This window comes from Idiotropiscis lumnitzeri, chromosome 6 (genome assembly GCF_059441095.1).
Source record: "Idiotropiscis lumnitzeri isolate Australia: NSW breed Sydney's pygmy pipehorse chromosome 6, RoL_Ilum_1.0, whole genome shotgun sequence".
NCBI classification, from domain to species: Eukaryota; Metazoa; Chordata; class Actinopteri; order Syngnathiformes; family Syngnathidae; genus Idiotropiscis; species Idiotropiscis lumnitzeri.
Genome location: NC_142396.1, coordinates 18,637,507 through 18,659,529, shown reverse-complemented (window position 1 = coordinate 18,659,529; position 22,023 = coordinate 18,637,507). Strand labels below are relative to the sequence as shown.

At 41.1% G+C, this 22,023-nt stretch overlaps 2 protein-coding genes across 2 annotated transcripts in view; both read right to left on the bottom strand.

Moving 5' to 3' along the window:
- Positions 1-215: 215 nt before the first annotated feature.
- On the bottom strand, positions 216-15,134 carry ano10b (anoctamin 10b). The gene is made up of 16 exons (XM_088298159.1): positions 15,011-15,134; positions 14,845-14,922; positions 12,161-12,408; positions 11,796-11,969; positions 11,370-11,507; positions 9,873-9,989; positions 7,945-8,061; positions 7,080-7,418; positions 6,695-6,877; positions 6,484-6,539; positions 6,332-6,406; positions 6,038-6,202; positions 5,445-5,636; positions 5,242-5,379; positions 2,124-2,240; positions 216-1,156 (listed from the first exon to the last, which is right to left on the bottom strand). The coding sequence occupies exons 1-16, from the start codon at positions 15,085-15,087 to the stop codon at positions 1,133-1,135; spliced, it is 2,238 nt and encodes a 745-aa protein (XP_088154285.1). The 5' UTR covers positions 15,088-15,134; the 3' UTR covers positions 216-1,132.
- Positions 15,135-19,429: 4,295 nt separating this feature from the next.
- Positions 19,430-22,023, bottom strand: part of fa2h (fatty acid 2-hydroxylase) — a 36,664-nt gene continuing 34,070 nt past the window's right edge. Inside the window, exons 6-7 of the mRNA XM_088299449.1 lie at positions 21,428-21,680; positions 19,430-20,122 (exon numbers count right to left, since the gene is read on the bottom strand). Coding sequence (XP_088155575.1) covers positions 20,055-20,122; positions 21,428-21,680 — 321 coding nt within the window. The 3' untranslated portion in view covers positions 19,430-20,054. The remainder of the gene's footprint in view (positions 20,123-21,427; positions 21,681-22,023) is intronic.

Here is a 22,023-nt window from a genome sequence, read left to right as displayed (position 1 = left end):
CATTTAACCAAGAATGTTTTTTTATGTGACAACAACATGATCAACTTTTTGTAATATTTGTGGCCATTTCAGCAGTTGTTTTTCGCCCCCTTTTTTTAGGGCGAGATTTCAACATCAGTACCAAAACACAGAATCTCATTCTGTTGTTGTTGTTATAACCAAAGCAGAAAAATCACAAATAGTTTGTAGTACTATCTCAGATAGAATTTTTTTAAACAACAGTTTACTGTTGACTAAGATATTTATTGACCAATTGACTATCTTATCTATTGGTAGTCAACTTGAACGAGAAAAGAACAGAAATCTTATCAATAATACCGTGTCCTAATATATATGCACCAATATATTATTTTTGTATCTCCCTGACTTACACTCACTTTTAACCACCTCACTCAAGCCCTTGACTGTTCAAGGCAACTCCAGAACAACAACCAATATGTATACTTTCGGTTTGCATGTACTGAGACAAATAGACAAATAAGGAACATTCTAAATTCTGCGTGAGCATACCATACATGTGATATGAATGTGCAACTTAGAGCGCATACTGTATGTTGTAGAAGCACCGTGCGTCTTGATTGCAAGCTTGGTGGATTTAAAGCTGCCAATTGGAACTTTGGAGACAAAGATACTGCCGTTTAGACAACCAACCAACACGGGGTGTATATATATATATATATATATATATATATATATGTATGTATATATATATATATATATATATATATGTATGTATATATATGTATGTATATAGTTCATAAAATCCACAGTTCGGTTTGATACACTCTCACACCCACACACACATATATAAGGAAGAAAATAGATAAAATTTCAAAAGGCCCTTCATATTATTGAACTTTTATAATAGGCCTTACTCAACTCCTCACTGCAAAACAAAACAAATCTGATGGATTTTTTTTTTCAATTGAATAGCTTTTTCCTCATCTAAAACTGGGGTCAGACATTTTAGTGTTGTGAATTTGTAATGAATTCATTTTTTAATTGAATAATTTTGTCTCCAAAGTATAAAATGGCACCTTTAAAGGTTTATGTTATGAGTATGCTGGCACAACATCGCACAATTGAAGCTCAGAGATTCTGATCTGGTTGAGCCCCACATTTTGAAAGCGATTTAGGACTCCTCAGAAGGCAGCTTCTGAAAGAGAAAGCAAGAATACATTTTACAGGCTAAACTTAAACCTCAAAAAGCTAAACATTGAAGACCATTGACAACTTTGATTTGGTCTTTATACAACCCCATGATACAATCTAATATAACACAATTAAGATGTAATAGAAATTAAGATGTCCATCTTGAATTTAAGAGGTTTCCCAAAAATATGGCATTTTGGAATAACAGAGATTTTATGCAGGGTACTTCTATTTTCTGGGTCTCTCTCTGTTACATTATCAACAAATACCATTGCGTAACAGTCGCAATAGCTATTTTTCCCAGTCGACTATCCTGTAAGGCAGCGGCCCCACATGGATGTTCCCAATTAAATACAAACTCCGATTCGGCCGTAGCTCAGGAGATAGAGCGTGTCGTCCAATAACCAAAGGGGCCGCTGTTGGTTTGTTTGAGTCATGTGTCGTCGTGTCCTTGGGCAAGACAACCTTATCTTCATTGTCACGCACATTGGTGTACGGTTGGGTGTGAATGTTTGGTGGTGATCTTATCGGTGGCCACACTTACGTCAGCCTGCATCTGGGCAGTTGTGGCTACATACGTAGTTTATTGCCTCTAGAGTATCAATGTTAATATCTAAACTGCATGGCATTTACTGTAAAAATACCTGAACACGGTTATCCTACTGATATGTCCTGTAATCCAAACTACAGTAATATACTGTAAAAAATAAATAGAGGTAGATGTGGTTTAAAATTACCACACCACCCACTCTCATCTTGTGTTGATATAGTTTAATTCAAACTACAGTACTATACTGTTAAAACAAATTACAGTGGGTGGATTGTAACATAAAACAGAACATTATTGGATTGGTGTCCTTGCTGCCAGTAATTTAATGTTTACGGTGTGATCAACGATATCAACTCCAGACTACTTCTATCAGGATCATTTGTTTTGAAGTAACAACGGAATAGACCACAATTGTGCTGACCTGCTGCCGTAAAGCCTGCATGGATGTGTACTGCTTGCGGGCTCTCTTTTTTCGGATCCAGCCTGGTTCGTCTGGAATCAGGGCTGCCACAATCACCTTGACTATGATGAGAACATGCTGCAAAAACATTGGATAACACAGTTGAACATACACTCAAAACACCCCTCATATATATATATATATATATATATATTTATATATATATATATATTTATATATATATATATATATATATATATATATACTGAAATGCTTGGAACTGGTAACATCAACAAGATTCAGGACAAGAACCTCCATCAAGAACTCAATAAAGCTGTCGACTACAATTCTGGAGGCCAACACAAAGCCAGGTGAACATCAAATGTGGCATTTTTCCAAGGAGATGCTCTGTCCCTGCTGCTGTTCTGCATATGCAGGATACCCTCTATTAGGTTGAACCCACTCTGTCAGGTTGTAACCAAGAGTGGCTTTTGATAGAAATATCAAACACCAATCAGCCACCTCCTCTACATGGATGACATCAAGCTGAATGCTAAGAAAGAGTTCGACATCAACTCCCTGATTCATCTCACAATGACATTGGAATTTAATTCGGACTAGTTAAGAGTGGGCGAATGATATCTAAGGAAGGGAAGATGATCACAATCAAAAGTCTGAAGGCAAGCGTATCAGATGTGCAGGACGCTACAAATACCTTAGAATTCCACAGGCAAATAGCAATCATGAAGAGGCAGCTCGTAGGGCGGCCACCGCCAAATACCTAAGGAGGGTGAGGCTCTTGAATGGCAAGAATGGGATGCAGGCCATTTAACACCTATACCTTGCCAGTAATCAGACACCCTTCTGGCATAATTCCCTGGCTGCTGCAAGCGACTGACAGCAAGATAAGAACGCTCCTTACAATGCAGAGAGTTCAAACCTTAAATCCAGCATTCTCAGGCTGTACACAAAGCGGAAACAGGAGGGTCGTGAACTAGTGAGCGTCATGGGCACTATCCAGGAGAAAACAACAGGCCTCTAAAAATACTCAACTCTACTGTATTTATAAAGTACTTTAAGACAACTACCGCTGTATCCAAAGTGCTAAAGTAAGTCCTAGAAAAGCAAACAATAAAATAAATTAATAATGAAGAAAGAAAGTAAAAAGCACAAAAAGGGTTAAATCAAAAACCATGTCTAATTTGAGTCGAAAGCCAAAGAATAAAAATGAGTTTTAAAGATGTTAAGCGAGGGGGCTTGCCTAACATTTAGCGGGACGTCATTCTAAAGAAAGGGACCGGCAACGGAAAAGGCTCGAACCCCTCTGAGCCTTCGCTTCGTTCTCGGTACCACTAATAGCGTCTGGTCCGCGGACCTGAGGCACCGGGCAGGTGCGTAAAGGAGGAGAGCACAGAGAGGTACGCTGGGGAGAGACCAATTAAAGATTTGAAAACAAATAATAGAATCTTAAAAATAATTTTCAAATGTACAGGGAGCCAGTGAAGGGACGTCAGAGTAGGAGTTATGTGCTCCCTCTTCCAAGTATTAGTCAAGAAGCAAGCAGCAGCATTTTGGTTGGACCAACTGGAGATGCTTGATGGAGGATTGGGTGACTCAAAAATAAATTTAAGATTAGTAATTGCAGTATAACAACAGGCCCTAAAAACAAGACCAATAAATGTAGGCTGTGCAAAGAAGCTCCAGAGACTGCAGCACATCCCAACAGGGTCTAAAATGCTGGCAGGCAAAACATGCATGGTGCAGCATAATCTGGTAGCAGGAATATTGTACCAGAACATCTGTACCAAATATAGATTAGAAGTCCCAGAATCAAGATAGTAGACAACTCTAAAGGTGGTTGAGAACAACCAGGCCAAGATCATGTGGGACTTCCAGATTCAGACTGACAAACTGTAGCTAACGGTAGCCAAGGAGCCTGAGATAGTGGTTGTGGATAAACATCAGAAGATAGCAGTTTTGATAGATGTAGCAGTCCTGAATAATAGCAACATCTGCAAAAAAGGAACGCAAAAAACTACAGAAATACCAAGGGCTGAAGGAAGAACTAGAGAAAATGTGGAGGGCAAAGGCCAATGGGTGCCACTAATGTTCGGAGCATATATATTAATTAGAGGTGTCAGAAAAACGCGTTATTAATGGGATTAATCCAACCCCCTTTTAACGCCGCCAATTTTTTTAACGAGCAATTAAGACTCATCTTGGCATACTAAACAATGTAGTCCTATGACATAGCGCAGACGCCAAGTACTCGAAATTTAGGACACGCCTGCACTTGCTGTGTGGAGTTTTTTCGCCGGTTTACAGAACTAAAAGCATCATAATAATTGGTAAAAATGACGCAAAATCAATTGCAACCCGCACTCAAGACTTGCAGGAAGCGGAGAACGCGGAAGCAGTCGCCAGTTGCTGGACTTCTCTCAGTAACCATAACGACATTGGTGTGACAGGCCATTATTTTGACCCATTCCATTTACACTTTGTTGGCATTTTATATTTTTTATATTACTCCAATTTGATCCTTTAGAAAGGCTGTTGAGATGCTGTTTTGTGTGACATTTTTTGTGTAAGTCGAATCCAATATATATGTATATATATATATATATATATATATATATATATATATATATATGATCCTATCCTAGCTGACTACGGGCGAAAGGCACACTACACTCTGAACTGGTCACCCGCCAGTTGCAAGGCACACAAACATACCATCACTGAGTGGGAACCGATCCCACGCTGCCCACTCACAAGTCAGTTAGCACGATGGCCTCACAGTGCAGAGGTCGTGGGTTTGATTTTGATTCTGGCTCCAACCCTCCCTGTGTGGAGTTTGCATGTTCTCCCCCTGCCTGCGTGGGTTTCCTCTGGGTACTCCGGTTTCCTCCCACATTCCAAAAAACATGCGTGGCAGGTTGATCGGACACTCTAAATTGCCCCTAGGTATGAGTGTGAGCGTGGATGGTTGTTCGTCTAAGTGTGCCCTGCAATTGGCTGGCAACCAGTTAGGATAGCTGGGATAGGCTCCACCCTCTGCGACCCTTGTGAGGACATGCGTCATAGACAATGGATGGATGGATGGACGTTGTGTGGCTTTGTGTATGAGGAGCCTTCATACCTCAGCCAAAATGGCCATCAGCATAACGTTGGTGCTGCTCATCTCGCTTTCCCGATGCATCCTTTGGAATTGTGGCGACAGTGTCAGCAGCCAGCAGTTCGACACCACCGCGACGAAACTCAAGATCTCAAACGCAATCTGCAGGACAAGACAATGAGACCAGTTGTCTAGTCCCAAGTGCGTATGTTGTCTTATCTGCTGACCTGCCATACGCCCATGTTGGCCACGGGGGCGGAGAATGGCTTGCGGAAGAGTTTGCAGATCTTGTAGGCGTCGGAGCGGATCTCCGTTACGTTGTTGATGAGCAGGAGCACGGCCGTCAGAGGATAGACGCACGAGAAAAGACTCAAATAGCCAAACTGCACCAGGAGCTCAATGTACTCTGCAAATAGACCCTGGTGAAAAACATGACGTCAGATTCTTTGTCTACTTTCCCGTGCATGGGGCCACCTTATGCCTACACACCCCCAAGGCAAACTCAGCAAACCCGACTGACAACTTTACCACAAGAAAATCAAATATTTTAGTTCACGTCGGTTATGCGTCAGCCAACGGAACTCCAAAACTGTTATCTGCTTACCTTTTGGCTTTTGCATGATAGCAGCGGCATCACAACCATGGGGGACATTGTGTTTCTGACTGCGACACCCTACTACCCCTGAATTTGTTTTACTCCGTTCGAATTTACACACTCAACTATTTGTATACTAGTCAAGTTAATTTTTCATTATATATGATGTCCCCATTCAGTAATTTCTGTCACCAACATGATTTCATATTTAAAAAGGGCACTCACAGGGAACACTGGCAGCGTGATTTGGTTCCTAAATTTGTCCTCCTCTGGGTCATCTTCACTCTCGGTCCTGTGGGGGGCGCTAACGAAGCGGTCCACGAGGAAGGGGACCACCACTTCTGTCACCTGGTTCACCAACTGGGTCACGATCAGCAAAGATGCCAGGCGCTACACACAGACAGAAAGGATTCACGTGGGCCAACGGACTACATTTTTTTTTTCAATTTTTCACAAAAGATTTTCATTTGTTGGACATATGTGGCTGATGAGTGCAGTAATGTGGAGCTCATTCGTCACCTTACGAAGCAACGGCACATCATGCTTGACGAATGCAATATGGAAGAGGACTGCAAAGTAGTTGAAGAATGTGAACTGATGAAAGAAAAAAAACAGCTGAGTCATCAGACAGTGTAATGAAATAATGTCCAAGAGAAAAGGGGGAAACTCACCACCAACACTTTGGCTGTCAGGTGGGTTTGGAAGGCAGACTCTTCTCGGTGGTTCTCTGAAAGAACAGGTTTTTGCTTAAATAAGCCAGTAGTGACTGAACAACTTGTTGTCTGGACACGGAGTGGTGAACATCTTCTTGTTTAAAAAGTGGTCCCAGAGGGCTCAAATTGGTTTTTAAATATGGTTACAAGAGTCTTGTTGCTCACTCACCGAATTCAGTCAGCGACTGGGCCACTGTTTTGTAAACAGTAGCCAGCACATTCGTGTAGACAATGTGAAGCACAGAAGGTGCGTAGAGTAACGTCTGAGACACCATTGAGTCCCATTCCTCGTGGAGCCAAATCACTTGGTTCTCCCCCCAGTAGAAACACAGCATGCCAAGGAGCACCATTCCTGCACACACACGTGAAATTTCACTGATTAATGAATGCTCATTTGTCCCGAATGAGCCTCACATTCTTTTCTCTAATTGTGTTTCTATCTGTACGACTTTGACATACAGTAACTTGGGAACCGTAAACAAATGCAATAATAACTCATTGAAAAAGCATTTTGAAAAATGTTCAACTCAGTCAGGCGTCAAGTCAAGTCATACCCAGAAACAGTCCGACCACCGGGATAGAGACCAGTGCCATCCGCAGATCCCGCTGCCATTCAGGAAACAGCGGCTCCATACGACCAGTGACAGGGTTCATTCCAAGATTGCCATGGAAACCGGGTCGGGGCTCCGCAAAGCGCTCGGCGAGGTGAAGGGTGCCCCAACGGTAGGACGTGGAGGAACTGCGACGCTTCCACAGCTCCATGAACACGGTGGACCAGAGCATGCTGAACACAGCCTGGAACATGTGACCACTAACGGTGAGTCTGTGGTCCTCCTCATGGATCTCGGCCTGTGAGCCGGCCACTGCCTCCACCGCTTCCTTCTGAACCTCACCTGAGAACAAGACAAAGTGTAGTGACCAATCATGGCTTAGCATCAGAAAACAGGTGAGCTGTGATTAGATCAGGCGTAGGCAAACTATGGCCCGGGGGCTACATTCGGCCCGTTAAACATTTTAATCAGGCCCGCCAAACTTGAAGAAAATGAAATGAATAAACCTTGTTAATATTTTATTTCCTAAATACTGTGGTTTTTCAAAGACAGATATATTGTTGTAATGATTTTGTTCATTTTCATTTAAAATTAAATGTATTTTTTTTTCTCTGATGAGAAGAGGTTACCAAAACACTGCATCCATCGGCACCTGGTCTGGCCCCTCTGTCAAATTTTAGAACCCATTGTGGCCCACCAATCAAAAAGTTTGTCCACCCCTGGAGTAGATTAATCAGAATGCCATGTTTAGACAAGTGGAGGCGCAGAGAAGCTTTTATTACAAATAATTTGAGGGGATTTACTTCAGTGTTATGTGTCTATCTCAACACTATGAATAATGATTAACAAATGTTTTGCACATACTTACTGGAGAAATAAGTAATGGACAGACCCAGAACAGCCGGTGGCAACAGAGACCAAGTGTAGAAATCAAGGAAGCTGAAGTAGAATCCCACTCCGCTTCCAAAATATGCATTTACTGAATCTGATGGTGAAGTAGAGAAAAGAAGACGTATGAAGCCACCAACTTTTCAAGTGAGTATTGGAACGGTCATTAGTAAAGGATATTAAAGTGAATAAATAATTAAATAATAATAATACATTTAATATTTGGTGGCATAAGCCTTACTTGCAATAATTGCATCAAGCCTGCAAAGCCATTGACTTCACCAGATTGTTGCTTTCGTCATTTGAAATACTTTTCCTGTCTTTTACTGCGGCCTCCTTCTTGTTTGTTTCTGGAGGGTTCTCCCTTCATTCTCCTCTCCTGGAGGTGAAATGCAAGCTTGATTGTACACCTGGGCAATGTACAGCCCGCAGGCCTCACCCATCCAACCCACTACAGACTACATACAGTCCCAGTAAACAGAGTAAAATGTATTATTTATCACATTTTACTCTAACTAATCCAGTCTTTTTAGAGTAAAATGTACGCTTCAAAATTGATTGTGTCGTGACTAATATGTAAGTAATATTCGCTACGTTTATTTTGAAAGTTCCGTTTTTTATGTGCACACACGTGGATGCTAGTACGAGCGAGATAATGAGCAAGAGGAGACTTGAGCCTGAAGTGTTGCCAATATAGCAACATTTTTGCTAGATTTAGTGACTTTCCATACCCCTTTAGCAACTATTTTTCCCTACGTCACAGCAGGGTGGCAAGTGTCGTAACCTTGCTTGGTTTGTCAGTTCCGTTATCTGAAACGGCGACCAAAATTCAAAAGCATATTACTACTCTTGTGTGGTTAAATCTGTGAAAATTTAAAAGCTCATATGAGCAAAAACCATGATGAACTCCACAAGATCAAAAACACGGTGCCAGTCGCTTCTTCACTTACACAGGCCAAAGCGGAGAAGCGCATGAATGAGCACACAAACCCCGGGGCGACAAGTTGTAGTTTTCAGACATTTTGCTACGCTAAAGTTTTGTAAAGTCTCAGGAGGCAGCTGGCAGTCCCGACAATAGCCAATGCGGTGGTGTTAAATGTAACGGCCTTGCTCAAGGCATCAATTATCAAAACAAAATCAGCTTCTTACCATCCAGACATGTGGTGCTGTGGCATTGAGTATATCGTGCTGCACTGCTGTTTTTGACATTCTATCCCTGTTTAATTTTTTAACACAAAGCTCAAAGTATGAAGCTGTGCAGTCTTAAATCACTACAAAGCGAAACCACAATGATATACATACTGTTAAATTGTAACCCCTCTGACAACATCAATCAAAGCAGATTTTTTTTTTCTAAAAGCAAAATCTTGATATGGATGGATCTTACTCCTGTATTGAATTGTGCAGCTTTAACTGATGTTGCGTCCAATAAGTGAACATTAGGAAACACTTTTATAGTTTCTACTGCTGAAGACTAAACACAGCCGTCAGTGTTCCCACACAGACCGGCCGTCTTCTGCAAGGACAATGCACCCCCCCCCCACTGTGATCTTACTAGTGGGGGCAATGGAATGCATCCACTTGTTCAACCATTTTCTACTACTTATCCAGACTTGTCGTCACAGTAATTGGCTGAGCAGAGGAGGCCAACTACCTCAAATGATTCCACTTAAAAAAGAAGAAGGAGCGATAACCTCTAGACAATATGGAAGAACATATTTAGCCACTTCTGTTGTGACCTTATGATCACTATCAAGATGCACAAAAGACTAAAAAGATCTTGTGGTAAACAAAAGTGGAAAATATCACCAAACACCATTCCTGTTCCTTTAGATTGCACACAAATAAAATAATGCAGTTGTGTGTGTGTGTGTGTGTGTGTGTGTCAGTCATGCACATCCCACCTACCCAGTGGTTGTGACAGCTGGTTCCCAGCGTACCAGCATTTACTGAGCTCTTTCAGTTTTGCCTTGTTATGAAGAGGGAACGTGTCCACAATCACGCCAGCGGAGGTCATCTTCTGCCCTGCAAAACCACCACTCAGGATTACACATTTCATCAAAACGACACATTCACAGTGAAGATTTTGAACCGTGCAGTAACATACAGTAGACAGTCACATATGGTACACGCTGACAGAGATGCTGAGGGAAGCATTTTCATGATTTAATATGAGAAGCCAAGAAGAGCTGAGATCAGCAACTCATAGACGCATTGTACAGCTGGATATTGGCCGAAATTTAACAGCAAAAGCACAACATACCCGTCATGACAGTTGAAACTCATTTATTGCTTTTTGGGGGTGGGGAATTCCAGCCTTTTTTCAAATATGATGAAATTGTAAAGGAGGCCATTGATCCCCCAGCACATTCAAATGAATACAAATAGATTATTACACACAGGGAGCGACTGGTGTGTGTGTGTGTGTGTGTGAGCGCAGATGGCTGTTTGTCTTTTTGTGCCCTGCGATTGGCTGACAACTAGTCTGGGGTGTACACCTGCGACCCTTGTGAGGAGAATCAGCTAAGTTAATGGATGGATGGATATAATTAAATGACAGGTACAGCAACTGACAAAAGTAAAGTAGGCAAAAATCCACAAAGTAGTGGCTGTGAATTTTTATATGTACTTTAAAGCTTTATATAAACTCCAAATACAAATGTGTTGTACAGCGATCATTTTTGTCCACTTGGGGTCGCCATCCTTACGTTTTTTTTCACTGTAGTATCTGCGACTTTGCATATGTGTTGCCCCAAACGAGGGGACCTTCCCTGTTGAGTGGCATCAGTCATCATATGAGAGTGCAGGGTTGGCCATGTTGGCTCAGGTTTGTTAAATGGCTAACCCTAAGCAAGTCTGCATGCTGAGTGAGTGAAATGTCGTATTATTTGATTGTTTTCTTTTCATTTGTTTATTCATGTGATTGAAAGTGCACTCGCGGCTATGTCTGTCCTTGACCACCTGCGAAGGGTTTACAATTCGTTTTAACTTGTGGTGATGTTGTATGCTATATTAACACTTTCATTGGCAGCCTGACAGATTTTTCTGAACAGGAACTATTATACTAATTATTCTTCCTTCAGTGACGCCTCAAACATCTGAATAGTCCTTTTATTCGATAAAATAGCAACAACAACCTTGAAAAAGTGCTTTTTTGGCAATATAATGTATTTACCAATATTCACTTGTATAACAATTTCCATTTTACGAACTGTTTGCATGCTTTGTGTGTGTGTGTGTGTGTGTGTGTTTTATGCACATTACATCATTGCTTTCACTTCTTTTCAGAATTCTGACTTTAAAGTCCTGACTTGAAACATGAAGAAAGTGATGTGTTTGAAAGCGATGAATAAATACTGTTTATTGTCCACAATGATTTCTTTTTTATTCTCCTGCAGGACTCACAGATGTTGTCTCGGTGCTGTAGGGTGTGTTTGTCATCCAAACCAGGTATCCTCACATCTCTCCGTGCACGCAGACTCTCCAGCTCATACTTGATGACGTACTGTCTCTCAGCCAGCGTCAGGAAGAGCTCCATGTTGTCTGTCAAACAGGAATGGAAAAAGGCAAAAATGTAGAGAAAACTCCAACTGTGAAGTATCCCATTATGCTGAAGAGATATAGTCCTGCATTCAAGTTCATATCAAGCAGAAAACCATGTCCAGAAAACTTGAAGACGATAAAACCAAGCCAACCAAGTTGAAATTGTTTCTCCAATCAATTACTCACATTATGAATTATTTCATTACTAAGCATGTCAAGTGTGCAGTTCTATTTCTTGCTATCACTTATTATGTCGTCATTCCTCTACGCGTCACTCTACTGGTTTACCTGAGTGTCTAAAGTTGTCTCTGTCATCATACGAGAACGTCTCCATTTCCCCGTTGTCATACGTCTTACACAGACCCAACTCCTCGGTGGCTTGCAGCAATGTGCACCGCGGCGCAGAGACCATGATGATGTCGCCAGTGGCATCCTCACCTGGGTGGGCCAGCAATGCTGCACCTGGGAGAGTGGAAGACAGTTATGCAAACTCTCATTTTGAAATCTACGGCCAAAAACAAAATGATGTGTGCCTTATTGAAGGTTCCACTTTATATTCTTTTTTAAAAATGTCTTTCTACAAATGGGCAAGCTCTTCAAATGAAATATCATGTTTGTGTAAACAAATGTATTGAGTGCATGAAGTACCTCACCTCCGTCTTTCTGAGGCGTTCCAATCAGTCTAATGAGCCACCTTTTGGTCTCAGGACGGACCTTCTTGCCAAGTTTCACCAGAACCAGGGGCTCAACCCGTTCTGACACGCAACAAGGGCAGCTGACCTTTGTCCATCCTGACCCCGTTGCCACAGCACCCGAGGCCTTGTCACTTGGTGACTTCTCAGGGTGCTCCTCGGAGATGCTTCCTCCACCTTCATCACGTCCTGCCTTACTCATGATGGCACTGAGAAGAACAATGTGGGGAAACAAGCAACAGCAGTCTTTAAACATAAGTTGACGTGCCAGATTTCTTCTTTCACAAAATTACTTGACATAAAAATCAAAAAACCCACGCAGGCACAGGGAGAACGTGCAAACTCCACACAGGGAAGCAGGAATCGAACCCACGACCTCTGCACTGTGAGGCAATCTTGCTTATCAGTCATCCACCGTGCCGTCCTTAATCATGACTTTGCACATAAACCCCCCCCCCCCCAAAAAAAACAGACTGTGGATATGATTTTCTAGTTAGTCATAATCTTGTGACCAACAAAAGTCGATTGTTTTCACTTCTGACTCGTGATTGGACTCAGGAGCACGACGGCAGTCATTTGGGGGTTTGATGGTGGTTTGAAATAGTGCAACCACATTGTAGCATTCATATAAAAATATTGATTTTTATCACCTCAAGATTATAGGGAATTAGAACAAAATGTGCTATCTTGATTTTGTCATCATGCGTGTGGATTGAGTGAAAATACAAATCTCTCATTTCATTAGAGCACAAAGTGAAAACATGACAAAAGCTGTGTTTGAATACTTTCCAACCAATTCCGCTCGTCTGCTCAACATTCCAAATCATGCAAATGATATTTTTCTCTCATTTTCATAAATAGTTGATGCAAATGACTATTAGCATAATTTTTCATCTATATCTTTGCTGCTGTAACACCTCAAATTTCCCCATTGTGGGACTAATAAAGGACATCTTTATCTTTTTTATCTTTATCTTTTAAGCCGTCAACCATCACTATTAAACAATTTTGGAAAAAGCCCCCCGACTGATTTTTTGGGGAAATAGAAAAGTTAAGATCCACACTTCCAAATTATTATGCACGCCAGTGTTTCAAAACACTGTATGAAAAGACTAAAAATAGGCATTTTACTGAAATCAAAAATGATTTCCATCAAAAACCACTGAACAGGTCAAGTTACATTTTAACATGTCTCCATCCAAGACCTATCCAACTTTACTGAATCATCGCTAAGACCGTGGGCCAATCCCAGCTGACTTTGAGTGACGGTGAAGTACACTGGGGTCACCAGCCAACAAACAAAGTTTCATATTTCTAATAGTCTTCAATTAACTTGAACATCCATGTTTTAGGCTCGGAAGTCAATCAAAGGTTGAGTGACCTTCAGGTGTCCGACAAATCCATCCATTATCTTTACCGCTTCTCCTCACTAGGGTCGCGGGGGGTGCTGGAGCCTATCCCAGCTATCTTCGGGCGGTAGGCGGGGGACACCCTGAACTGGTTGCCAGCCAATTGCAGGGCACACAGAGACAAACAACCATTTGCGCTCGCACTCATACCTGGGGACAATTTAGAGTGTTCAATCGTCCTGCCGTGCATGTTTTTGGAATGTGGGAGGAAACCGCAGTACCCAGAGGAAACCCATGCAGGCACGGGGAGAACTTGCAAACTCCACACAGGAAGGCCGAAGCCGGATTGAACCCATGACCGATGCTGTCTCTCACTGTGAGGCCATCGTGCTAACCAGTCGGGCCACCGTGCCGCCCTGGTCCGACACATTCCATTGTTACTGTAGAAACCTGCATTAATGTATGGGTGAGCTGAACCCTATCCCATTTGAGAGAGAGGGGAGTTACCCTGGACTGGTCATTAGCCAGTCACAGAGCACTCAAATACAACTTCAAGTTTTCAATGTACCTAACATGCCATTTTTTTAATGCGAGGCAATCACATTATGTATTACAATATAATGATTTATGAGACATCGGTCATTGCATTTGCACCGCGATTACCACTCAATTTATCTATCAAAAATGTCCTACTTGGGCTTTTTCGCATCATCCCTGTACAACAGGAGAAAACTAACCAATAACGTTACTGATGTCGTAGTTTGTCCCACATCCAGTGGTTATGGTATATTGGTGCGCTTATTTAGCTCCATGTAAAGGCTGACATCTCAGCAGAACATTCAGTATGATGCAGCGCAGATGTGTACCACAGCAACAACTGCAGTAATTACAGAAACACAAATTTGGGGCATTATTTCTTGCAATAAAAAGCAGGAGCTTTGATATTGCATTGGAGCTCATTTGATTTGGCTAGTGTGCCACATTAACTGTCCTGTTAGTGTATTACATGATAATAACACAACAATGTGAGTATATTACATGATAATAACACAACACAACACAACTTGGGGATTTTATTGTTTGGCAGCATGTGCAGCGCTATGCATTTATAGACAGAAAGTTGTTTCTTGAAATGTGTCCAACTGAAATGCAATGACATACTGACAGGCAAAAAAAGGAGAGTCAAAACAGACTGCGGTAGCCGTGCATTCAGCTTGAGCGATGATTATATGGACAGCCAGGAGGAAGAGAAAGTGACGTGAAGTGACAAAGAGGATGAATTAAGAAATACAACACCTGGCAGGGCCTGGGTGATGATGAGTATCTGGTCTCCAGTCTTCCAGCAGGCCTCCGGCAGGCCCACCACACCCCCTCCTATTGAGGAACATGCGGAAAGCTTCATCTAGTCAGCTTTGTTGAAAAAAGAGCAGAAATAACACTCGAATACTCTGCACACACTTACTCAGCCCACAGAGTCCTCACAGCTTTCTTGCCTATGTGTGTGTTTGTGGGTGTGTGTGTGTGTGTGTGTGTGTGCATGTAATGGTAGGAATGCAGAGGAACTTCCCGAGACTGCAGGGTGTGGAGGCTTGTTTGGTTTATATTCAGGCTCCTCCCTCAAGGCCTGCTCGCGCATTGCTGCTGCTGTTCTTGCAACCCTGGGTCCTACTGCTCTCCCGGTCTCTTAGATGGTTTTCAGTGTCCGTGTCTCCCTCTCAAAGACACTCACGCACACAACATGGATGTGTGTGTTTGTGTGTATATATATATATATTTTTTTTTAAAATTCACGATTAAATATGTTGTGTTACATTCTACTTGTGGGGGTACTCGTATGACAAAATGTTCCGGGGAGCACAAGCCCAAAAAGATTGACAACCACTGCCTTAACAAATTCAGTCTCCATTTCAACCAAAAACTTGAAGCTGTGGGTAATTCCAGTTTAAAATAATACAGACCAAACCATTCCAAACGTTGGTTACGAATTGCAATTGTCACAAAATGTGTTTCCTTCCTGTTTCCTGTTCTGCTTGTTATGTGCTTGCCTTTGGCAGCCGCTTCCTCTTGCACAAGAAGTTGTTAATTTGATCTGTCCTGTCAGTGCTGAGATAGCTGATCACTCCATGATGTACCGTGCCTCTTGCCCAAAGTCAGTCGGGATGATTTAGAAAATCCATTAGACACTCTTGAGATGTTGATTATGAAAATGGATTACACTGAAAAAATGGTGGTTGAATTTAATCAATTTTATTTCATCAAGTGCAAAAAATGAAGTCATTTGAATCCAGATGTTCTAAGTAGACATGAAATCTACTTCCAAAAATGTATCTGGATCCCGATGTTATTATTTTGTTCAACGACTTGACAAAATACAATTGAGTAAATTCAACCCCCTTTTTCCCCAGTGAACGACGTACAGATAGGTACACGGATATTTTGAAAGTTGAACTTGCCTTTCTCTGAACAATGAATCCAAGAACGGAGAATGCTGATGTTGTCAAGTGCGGGATCGCAAGCCTTGGAAGGACAAATTTGATATAAGATATGAATGTAGCTGCTATTTTTAAAATGCATTTGGCTACTAAACAAAAATAAAAACTACTTTATGGTTCAGTTTTTCACATTCAACGTAATACATAAGCAACATAGCCATCCACATTTTTATTATTATTATTTTTTACATTTTTACAAGTCAGTCTAAAAATGCGCTGTACACATTGGTGGTTGGAGAGGCTTGGAAAGACACGCTATCGGAACAGAGCAGGGACAGCTCTCGGATTTTTTTTTTGTCTCCTGGGGCTAAAGGGTGCTGAGAAAATAATTTATGAATGGACGATGCATTTGTGACACGCATCAATTACTTAACGTCATCTTATATCATCGTTAAATTATGGCGAATTTTTATCCCAAAACATTTCTCGCTCAATCTCCTCGGAAATTTCTGGTGGAAAGTGCTAGCATGTAAACAAAAAAGTTTTTTAATAAGGGTATAAGGTGTGCGTCATATCGCAATTCAATTAGAAACTGAAAAATGCTTGTTGATTTGTTGGGTTTAGTAAAACATTCATCCTGACAAGGTAACTGTGTCCATTTGATTTGTAGCAGTCGTCCGTCTATTTTCCAAACTGCTTGTACTCACTTGGGTCACGAGCGTGCATGCTGGAGCCTATCCCAGTTGTCTTCAGGTAGGTAAGACTCTAAATTGTCCATAGATGTGATTGCGTGTAAATGGGTGTTCGTCTATGTTAGCCCTCTGATTGGCTGGCAACCAGTTCAGGGTGTACCTTTTTTTCTAAAATTACTTATTAGCACTGAGGTTAAACCCCTAGCCCAGACAACTTTAGAACTTCAAGCTCAATGTGCTAACCGGTATTCCACCGTGCCGCCTATAGAAAATGGAAAAAAATAAAAACACTAACATCAGAAATGTAGACATTTATTTACAAATATATTTGCATAGAATTTTTAAATTGCAACATAAAATATATGAGATGTTAAACAAATTAGGGAACTATGCACAATTTTGTAAATAGTAAGTACAATATCCATTGCCAGAATCAAGCTGTTGTTTTCATGTTGCTCAAATAAATATAAAGATTGGTGTAAATACTTTATTCCAACAGGCATGATCCGTGCACAACCTCCATTTTTACACTCATCGTTGTCATCGCCGCCGTCTAGATGGTTTACAGATGGGTTTGAAATTCATATAAAGGCTTTCATCATGTATTGGACATTCGTGAACATGATCAAATTTCTATTATAGTACCAACACATGATATGAAGGAGAGCTAATAAGTTGCCATCCACAGTGTGAACACAGGTGGTACTACACACTTAAGAGTTATTGCTGCACTGAATCGGTTCCGAGTACAAAGCTGTTAGTCCACAATTATTGACATCTTTAAAATGGTACAAAGTGTAAATATAATGTGCATGACATTTTCCATTTTATGCAAATATTTTGTAAAATGTGAGTCACTCTGCAAACTAGTGGATTTCCTTGAAGTCAATTTTCTCTTAAGTCAAAATATATTAAGCGTCAATGGTTTGTTCTGCATTGCTTATCAATGGTGCCCAGAAGGGACGCTTTGAGGCTCCGTCAGCTGTCGAAACTTCCTGCTGCCCAGTCAGATGGTCGCTCCATCGTCATCCTCCTGGGAACTGTGAAGTCATCGCAAGCAGTCGCTCAATGCAGTTTTTTTTCAGATGACCCAATTCAACATGTAAAAAAGATGCAAACAGACAGCTTGGACCCCAAAGTCCCCACAGCCGGAAGACTGACAAGCTGACCTCATTCCTTCACGTCACACTTGTTCTGGCACGTATGGTGACATCATCATCCATCGTTTTCTACATTTTGTAAAAACTGCTCGTATCTATAGGATGATGGAAAGCTGGAGTTATCTAAGAATTTGCTGTACAACGCATCTTATAAAACATACTTTTTTTTTACATTGTTGTAGCATCGTTATTGACAAAAGAAGAAAGAAAATGGGGGAAATTAATAGACTTACAAAAAATACAGTGCATATCCATTGATATTTCCAACATTTCGAGCCAACATTATGAATAAACTTTGTACTCAATAGAATAAAGTTACTTGCATTTAATCCAAACTTGTGGATAAAACTTCTACCATTGGGAGAATAGGTGAGTGGTCCCCAACCATTGGTACCGAGCCATGGGTCACTTTGGACCGGGCCGCACTTGCAGTACATCCGGTCTAGTTATTATTCGACGCTGAAAAATATTTAATTTTGGCGAGTCACTGGATTTTCTCTGTTCTTGCATGTCAAGCTGCTAATTGTCTTGGTCACATTACAATAATATTAAAACCACAATCTTACAAAATGAGTTAAAACCAGCCATGTACGTCGTACGATGAACGCTCTGCACACCCCACCTCCTTTTGTATGGAATCTATCCCCGGTTGCCAGTCCGCAAAAGTTATGGACTTGTATGAACCGGTCCCTGGCAGAAAAAAGGTTGGGGACCACTGCACCAGGCGACACATGCAATGTTTCCCACCATCCTGCCTTTCGCCACCTGCATTGCACATTCACGCACTTTCCATCACTTCCTTAGTCTCCTTCTCTGATCTGAGGCACTCAAAGCATAATTTTAGGGAAACATGTATTAAGAATGAGAACAATGAAAGCATTTGATTCTTTGTTGTTGTTATTTTATCCCCCGTGGTTATTTTTGATTAAATGAACTCTGAGCCGTGGTATTCTACAACAATAGATGTATCTGTAGTGCTGTAAAGTATAAAAAAATTTAATTCAACCAACTCGGTCGACCACAAAAATGGGTCAAAACAAAAATGCATGCCTTTGCAACTTTTTAAATCCATATTTGCATTCAATTGGATTCAATGTTTGGCCACTTTTGTGTTTCCGCAAAGACATTTGTAACTGCGGACATTCTCTTCCCGCAACATACATACATGAAGATTAAGATGCAAACAGTTTGTGGTATCTCCAGACTGACAAGGGAGAAAAATATGGATTCATGTTGACTGCAAATTGGAGCTGACTGAGATTGGAGACTTAAACACAGAAGGTGACCTGCCGGCGGTTGTTCCGACAACAAAACAGCTTTAAATCGTTGTTATCAGGTGAATTAACACTGAACAAACGTAATCTTCGCCTTAGTACGCCCCATTACTATTTTACAGGGGCCAAGTATCTTCCACTGAATGGTCGTAACCGCCCAGTACGTTTTAAAGCCTCTCCTGCTAATTTAGCTTAGCATAGCTTCCGGCCTGTGTCTCATCGCTCCGTGCTGAGCATCGATGAGTGTGAGTGTAAAATGATGTGACTATCGCGGAAAATTTGAACGAAAACTAAACAGAAAGCAGGCAAGCGTGACGTCTATTGTTGTTTTGCATTTGATTTACTTATTTTTTAGTAGGTTCTCACATGCCCAGCGGGCCATCGGAGGAGACGCACTTGACCCGGCGAGACAACAGCAAATAATGACTTGTACAAAAGTTTATCTCAAAATATTGTTCACTTTTAAGTGAATATTGTTAATTTACCTCAATCTCGGTAAGCATTATCTGTAGATGCCTGCTTATCGCTGTCAAATATTTTACCAGGGGTGGGGGAGTTGGTGTGGTTGAGCAATCGATGCAATAATCGATTTGTTTATAACCGCCCTCAGTGTTGGAGTAATCCTGCGTTCAAATTGCGTTCCAATCACCTCCCAGAAGCATCTCATGGCGATCTAACTCACAAATGATCTGACAAGGGAGGTCAATGTGGTTAAAAGAGCAGCGATGGCGGGTGATTTGGTTTGTAACAGTGAGGTAATGCACACACCAACACACACACAAAAGGAAGGAATGCGGCGCTGACAGGAATAGGAAGACATGATGAAACATTGAGAGGCAAAGCTGTATCCTCCATTTTGGCTGAAACGGGGCTGTCTGGTTTGTTTGAGACATAACCGGAAGATGTGCTTGATCAGTACTTTGGCCCCTCTAGAGGAGAGCTTCAGGATTAGAATTTCTCATCAGGGATGACTGTGTTGAAGGGGTGGTCCCAGAATGCCGTGCTGATTCCGAAACCTGGTGAGACAAACATTTGGATTAAAGCAGTGCTTCTCAAACTTTTTAAAACAAGTATCACATGAAAAAAAAATGCCTATCCATGTAACACCCATTATACACTAAATTCATCACCGTCCTTTGTGGGCATCAAAAAGTGTGACAGTTTTTTCATATTGTAAGTCACTGCATCATTATGTACATCTTGAACAATGAAACTGCATGTAAAGGTAAGCCTTAAAACAATTAAAATGGTGCAAATCTTCAGGTCCTGATAAGCTTGATGCCTATTTTCTTAAATCATTAGTTGATTTGATTACAGAATATCAGACATATCTTTTGAATTTCTCTCTCTCAAATAATGTCCTTCCATTTGGTGTGGAAAACCACATTCATTCTTCCTATATTACAAGGAGGTGATGCTTTCGTCCTCCATAATTGTAGGCCAATATGGAAAATCTGCATTGTGGCAAAAGTCCTTGAAAAATTAGTTGCTGAACACCTTGAAGTTTATGGCATATTTATCACATTATCAATCTGGCTGAGATTGGCGACTGTTAGAAAAAAACATTGTATGGCACTCGTTATTGACTTGTCGGCCTTCGATACATTCAATCATGGCACCTTGCTCAGGAGACTCCGTAAAATTGGTCTTTATGATTCTGCTGCCGGCTGCAAATTAATTATAAGGGAGAATGCAATGTAAACACTTTGCTGGGTTGTCTTCCTCCTTTCTTCATATTTCTAAAGGGGTGCCTCAGGGATCTGTTGTCGGTCCACTGTTTTTTTCTGTTTATATCAATGACCTGTCAATACCTGTTTTTTTATGCAGATGACTAGGTCATTTTTTTGTTCCTCTACTGCAATTGCACAAGCTTTTAATATTTTACAGTCTGCCTTTCATGTTTGCATTCTCATTTGATGAAAGTACAACAACTGTAGTTCGCCTCAATTTCCCTTAAGATAGAAACTGTGGAAGGTGCTAAAATTCAAATAGACACCATTTACTGACTTTATTGTCTATTAAGTCACATATTAAAGGCCTTGATTGAAAACTGAAGCCTTCTTCTGCATGAACAAATCTTGTTTTTCTCTTATAGCGAATATCTTATTTTTTCAACCTTTTTTTTTGTTGCTGCATTATAGTTAGCTGCTTGGTGTGAATGCACCAGCACAACACCAGAACAACCTGAATTGGGTGTGCCATTTAGCACTGTGTTATATCACTGGTCTGAAATACTGTGTTCGTCATTACAATAAAAAATATTCCAAAATAAAACTTCTTTAATAATCAATGCAAATGTGACTTTGTTGTGTGGTGCCCACCTGATCTCTGGTGCTCAAAGTGGTGTTTAACATGGTAGGCCTTCAAGCTGTACATGTAAGAGCCTTTCTTGGGTGACCCATAGTGAAGGTAGTAGTGGATCATATCGTACACGACATAGCCGCACAGTCCTCCGACAAACATGGACATGCCCACAACTTCCGGCAGCAGGTTATTGAGGATGGTGTAGAACGTCCCAACTATGAAGGAAGCCAAGCCGGGTGGAAAGACCAGCCGAGATCCGTCAAATGGAGACTGCGGAGACAGGTCAGAGATGATTAAAGATGGAGACAGGGTTAAAAAGTCGCTGATGTACTTGCTAACTTCTAAAAATGTCTAAACGCTCACTGATGTGCCCAAGTGTGCAGTTGCAATATCGTTACTATGCGTCAATAAACCAAATGGAAACAAACATAGCACATTAACCTTATTTACAGACAGGTACCAGATTCAGAGAGTGTTTCAAATTTGGGATTAAGTACACAAAATGAATTAAACAAGTCAGAAAATTAGGAATTCTGTTGAAGTCAATATAAAATACGAGGTGCTTCGATGACATCATGATCTTTGTGTAAGCATGTCGTTTTACTTTGCTATC

Bases quoted from the DNA above. Each gene is read 5' to 3' on its own strand.
- ano10b (XM_088298159.1), bottom strand. From the start codon at position 15,087: ATGCACACACACACACACACACACACACCCACAAACACACACATAGGC. The intron at 8,062-9,872 runs GTAGGTGGGATG...CTTCACCATCAG, and splicing joins CCAGCTGTCACAACCACTGG to ATTCAGTAAATGCATATTTT. The intron at 7,419-7,944 runs GTAAGTATGTGC...TCTTGTTCTCAG, and splicing joins GTCCATTACTTATTTCTCCA to GTGAGGTTCAGAAGGAAGCG.